The following is a 6,000-nucleotide window of genomic DNA, read 5'->3' on the forward strand; positions in this document are numbered from 1 at the left end:
TCACACACACAAACACACACACACTCACACACAAACACACACACACTCACACACACAAACATACACACACACTTACATACATAAACACACACACTCACACACACAGAAACACACACACACTCACAAACACACAAACACACACACTCATACACACACACTCATACACACGCACTCACACACAAAACACACACACAAACACACACTCACACACACACTCACAAACACACATACACACACAGAAACACACACACTCACACACTTACACACACACTCACACACACAAACACACTCACACACACACATACACATGCACTCACACAAATACACACACAAACACACACTCACACTCACACACTCACACTCACAAACACACACAAACACACACACACTCATACACACGCACTCACTCACATACACACTCACACACTCACACACACACACTCATACACACGCACTCACACACACAAACACACACACAAACACACACACACACTCACAAACACACATACACACACAAACACACAGAAACACACACTCACACACTTACACACACACTTACACACACACTCACACACACTCACACACTCACAGTCCTGAGAGTTATGTTGTTTCAGGAACTCATCACGACACACGATGTGTCCGCAGAACACTTGGTATCACTAGGCAAACTTCTATCCTGACGCAGATGTCATTTACAAATATAAACTCTGTTCCTCCATTTCTGTGGATCTTTTCCTATCCCCCTCTTAAAATATTATACACAGTAATCGCACAACCCTGCAGAATTTAACGCTTTGTTTGCTTTGTGCCTTCAGCGGCAGGGGCAGAGGCATATGGCGATTTTATAAACGTATGCACTGTGTTTCGATCACATCTACCCCCCGCCTGTTATCCTCGCTGTTTCCCTCCCACTTCAGCCAAACCCCTTCTTGCCAACGAGTCTTCCTCCTGCCCCGATGTCTTCATCGCGACCCCGCAGGTTAGAAGAGGGAGTGTTTGGCGGGAAAACCGACACTGAATGTCTTTTTGGAAAAAGCACATGGAAACCTCATCCTAAAACAAAGCAAACCCGGTCACCCTCTGGACTCTCAGTGGCGTGGACTGCGGCCAAACAGTCCCTTCTGGACCCCAAGGCCATCGCACCCCGATCTCATGGTGGCTGTCACTGTTTGCCCACGATCGAGCCACCCAAAAGTCCCGGGACGGGTGAGGGTCGTGGAGTCCACCCCTGCGGGGAGCTGTCAGCTGCTGAGGGGGGAGCCTGGTCCCCGAGCGGCGTCCATGCCCCAGGGCAGTGCCCATGCGCGTACAGGTAACGGGGCGGGCCCAGTGAGTTTGGGGCTCAAGAAGATTTGAGTGGAAAGTGTGGGACACAAATACCCAATAAACGATATGATGTTAGTTATGATGATTGCACAGTGGCTCTCCGTGAACCATGACTTGGAGAACTTTTTAAAATCTTGCGGTTGGGGATTTAGCTCAGCGGTAGAGCGCTTGCCTAGCAAGCGCAAGGCCCTGGGTTCGGTCCCCAGCTCCGAGAAAAAGAAAAAAAAAAAAAAAGAAATCTTACGTCCTCTGATTTTACAAGAGCCCTGCAAAAACAGCGCCCAAGACTTTCAAAGTGAAGTAATTACTAATAAATGTCTAAACAGGAAGTTGAAAGCAAAGAAATAAGAGGTTTTTGTTTCGGGGTTGGGGATTTGGCTCAGCGGTAGGGCGCTTGCCTAGCAAGCGCAAGGCCCTGGGTTCGGCCCCCAGCCCCGAAAAAAAAAGACAAAAAAGGTTTTGTTGCGGACAGAGCCATCCTAATGCAGTCTGTCCTTTTTGATAGTTCTCACTCCTTACCAACCGAACCCTGAACTTCGTGTGTGCGTAAATTAGAGATAACGATACCTAACTCTGACGATTATTGTTAAACATTTTAATGTATGTTGGTTGGCAAATCCATACACTAAAAACACCCAGAAATGTCGCATAAATGGGATGCTCATCTTCCTTTTACCGTGAAGAGCAGTGAAAATTGTCTTGTAAGATTCTAATGAGAAATAAGAGGGATTGGAAGAGACAGATGGGAGGTGGATTTGACCAAAACGTATGCACCTGTAAAAATATCAAACAATTAAAAATGCTAAACTAATGTTGAAAAGGAGTGAGCATTTTTAAGTATTAAATATTTGGCGGTATTTCTAAATTTTCTTTTCGTGCCCCCTTTTTCTCCTTAAAGGGCCAGATGGTCATGTGACTAGATACGACCTGGATTGGCTGGTGAAAAACAGCTATGAAGGGCAGAAGCAGGAGGTCATCCAACCCAGGGTGCTGTGGAACGCCAAGCTCTACCAGGACGCCCAGCTTCCGTCTGTTGATTTCCAGGGTTTCTTGGAAACAAAGGAAGGACTGAAGAAGTTTCTGCAGAACTTTCTGCTCTACGGAATTGCCTTTGTAGAAAATGTCCCTCCCACTCAGGAGCACACGGAAAAGCTGGCACGAAGGGTCAGCCTAATCAGGTGATTTACCAAGTTTCTGAAATTGACCGTAACTACAATGTGAGTGCAATTAAAGGATGCGCGAAGAGCTTGTGGGGCGGCTCTCAGGTGGGACACGGCCCAGTTCGGCCTCCGGTGCAGCCGTGGCCCCCGCCTCTGTCCACGCCTTTCTCCCTCCCCTCTCACATCTGTAATGTAATCTGCTCAAAAGGGGACTTAATTTGTATTATATTAAATAAAACAGTTCGATGTCCGTGGGAGGCCTGCTTTTTTTTCTGAGAGGAGGTAGGAGCGAGGTAGGGTGGATCCGGAGAGGGGAAGTCAGGGAGAGAGGTTGGGGGAGGGGAGGAAGGATATGAGAAAAGAATTCAAAAGGGATTTACATCTTCTTAGATTTCTAAGATGGATTGGTTGCTAATGTCTCATCGAATACATTGTATTGCATTAATTAGCATATTCATACCCTAAATTTTATTCTGGTCTTGCAACAACTTTTTTTTTTTTTTTTTGTTGTTTTTTGGTTCTGTTTTTCGGAGCTGGGGACCGAACCCAGGGCCTTGCGCTTGCTAGGCAAGCGCTCTACCACTGAGCTAAATCCCCAACCCCGCAACAACCTTTTAATCATGTGTTTTATTCTCTATTCCACTTATAAGCACCCGATGCTAAGATACACTCCAGGATTACCCTGATAGTAAGCAGTAGTACAGAGATTTAAACATCATAGGTTTCCTGCTCCTAAATATAGTATTTTTATTACTATTCTTCATTTCTTATTTTCTCTTTTCTTTATTCCTCTATGTTCAAAAGATAAAATGAAGACAAATATTTCTATAACACGAGAATAAAATGGAGACTCCTCTGTCACTCTTGGATATTCTATTATCCAATATGCTAGGAAAGGACTATTGTTGAAAATCTGAATATTAACGAAAGCAGAAGTTGTTATATAAATTAATTAAAATTGTCCCTTACTACAAGCAGCCACACTTTTGAATCTATGAAAGGAAAGTAAATACAGGGAATGACCTTGATTGAGAAGACTATTAAAGTTCATATAATCAATATGCAGTGACCCCAGAGATTCAGAATGTATATTTTCAATTTGTTTTCCTAGAAGGTCAATTGGTGAGATAATTTTGCAGACTTGTATTTTTAACTGTCAATTTCACCTTATAGATAGCCATCTGTAGCAATAACTATTATATATGTATTATATATATGAAACAATGATGAATGAAATAAATCTACAAATATATAATAGTTTTCTTGATTTTATTTGGCAGAGAAACCATTTATGGAAGGATGTGGTATTTCACGTCAGACTTTTCCAGAGGCGACACTGCGTACACCAAGCTAGCCCTAGATCGCCATACCGATACCACCTACTTTCAAGAGCCCTGTGGGTGAGTGTGTTAGACTTTCCCAGTGTTGTGTCCTTCTAGTTGATGGCCTTGAATAGTTTCTTCATCACTGTCTATTCTATGTCAATGAAGATTACACCTACATAGTGCAGACCCACGTGTGTCTCTGTCTTCCCCTGGAAATATAGTCATTTTGAAACATTCTAGTTCAGTCTTCATTAAGCTTTTAGGAATGAAATTTGTATCTACAATATAACACATATACGTGTGGGAAGAGACGGACACTGGCTTACACTGTAGCCCTCGCTGCTTTTTCTTAGAACTGGAACTCATTACCCAGCCTAACCTTGAAAAATCCTAATTCCTCTTGCATAGGTGGCCTAGGCCTTTAATTCCAGTACTCGGGGAGGTAGAGGTAGGTGGATTTACTTGTTCAGAGATAGCCTGGGCTATACAGTAAGAATTTATCTTTTAACAATTTACATTTTCCTTGCATTTAGTTTCTCTATTATAGCAAAGGGGGTCCATCCTACAAACACTGCTGTTATCAGAATGATATTAATGAGTCAGAATCTTACAAGAAACTGGAGAGGAGAAATGGCTGAAAAATAACCTTTTTCATAGTAAATCAATAGCTCATATACTATATTAAAATTCCTTACTATTTGCTACTTACTAGAGGTCTCTATATTTGTTACTTCGTGGTTATTGATCTTGCTTCTGCATACAGATTATGAGCCCGAAACAATGATATTAGTGAAATGATAGTATAAGTACACGTGGTGTTAACAAGATAGTAGGAGAGGGTGATGGCTGATTACTGTTACATTGGTGGCAGTGATGTATTGGTTTATTTGGAGAGTTTGTATGTTAAGAATATTTCGGATCAGTGAGATGAGGTTAAGATTCTTGTCATCAAACCCGATGTTCAGTCCCTGGGACATCCACACGATGCAATGAGAGAACCGATCCCCACAAGGTTTCCTCCGGCCTCCACTGTCATCATCGTCGTCCATGAGCTACCTTTGCTGTAGGTGCCATCCTTTCTTTAACTGTAGCTTCCCCCGTCTTCCCATACCTGCTGCCTTCCTGTCACTCAGCTTTATCAATTCTCTACTTTTGTGGATTTGCCTAGACTCTATATTCTTTTTCTTTCTATACTCATTCTCTCTTATATCCTTTTATAGCTAAGAATTTTTTATAAAATCTACAGTTCATACCTTTCAAAATTATTATCAGCATACATTAAATATAAAGGGGTCTCATTATGATACTTCTATATATTTTTATAATGTATTTGTAACATATCCATTCCCGTCTGTTAGTTTTACCTAACTACACTCTTCCCTTTCTGTTTTATTATCCCTAGTAATCCCACTTTCAGTTTCATGGTTTTTTTATCCTCATCTACCTCACGTTCAGTAAAACGTGTAAGACTTGTCTTATTGCACTGACTTACTTTACGTAGCACTTTGATGTCTAGTTCCAGTCACTTTTCAACAAGTGACATATTTTCATTCATTCAAACATATTTATGTGTAAATGTGTGTGAATGTGTTATGTGTATTTGTGTGTGGGTGAGAGAGACGGACAGACAGACAGAGAGACTTTCCTTCCACTCTATTGGTAGAGTATTAGGAATATTTTATAAGTCACCTGCTGTAGATTGTGTGGCAATAAACCCAGTCTTTGTTGTACACTGACTTGATTTCTTTGGGTATCTTCATAAGAGTGATATAACTAAGTTTTTTGTTTTCCTTTTATAGAAAATACAATTTTTTCTCTTCTGTAATATATCCTTATTATGGTTTACCTTCCTCTACACCTCCCACTTCCTCTTCATCACCCTTCCTATGAAGACCCCTCTTATGTCTCATCAGAAAACAAATAGGTTTCTAAGGGATTATAATACAAAATAAAATAAGGCAAAATAAAACACATCAGAGTAGGACAAAACGAACAGAAGGAAAAGAGCCAAATAAAAGACACAAGAAATGGAGTAGATGAAGAGACTCACATGTTCACACACTCAGGAATCCTAAAACACACTAAATTAGAAGCCCTAATATATATACAAAGGACCTGTAGGGTAGAAAGAAGAAACAATATATAAAAATTAAGTAAAACAAAAAATTTAAAAGCAAAGGCCTTGATGT

At 41.1% G+C, this 6,000-nt stretch overlaps 1 protein-coding gene across 4 annotated transcripts in view; it reads left to right on the forward strand.

The window, feature by feature from the left end:
• Tmlhe (trimethyllysine hydroxylase, epsilon) overlaps positions 1–6,000 on the forward strand; it is a 52,991-nt gene that overhangs the window by 29,074 nt on the left and 17,917 nt on the right. For 3 of the 4 annotated variants that reach the window (XR_015644528.1, NM_133387.3, NM_001434566.1), the window contains 2 exon segments: positions 2,225–2,504; positions 3,767–3,886. Coding sequence is in view for 2 of the 4 variants with exons in the window: in NM_133387.3 (NP_596878.2) it covers positions 2,225–2,504; positions 3,767–3,886 (400 nt within the window). In the remaining 2 variants the exon portion in view is untranslated. 4 annotated transcript variants of the gene reach the window in all.

This window comes from Rattus norvegicus, chromosome 20, assembly GCF_021556685.1.
Source record: "Rattus norvegicus strain SHRSP/BbbUtx chromosome 20, alternate assembly SHRSP_T2T, whole genome shotgun sequence".
Classification (NCBI taxonomy): Eukaryota; Metazoa; Chordata; class Mammalia; order Rodentia; family Muridae; genus Rattus; species Rattus norvegicus.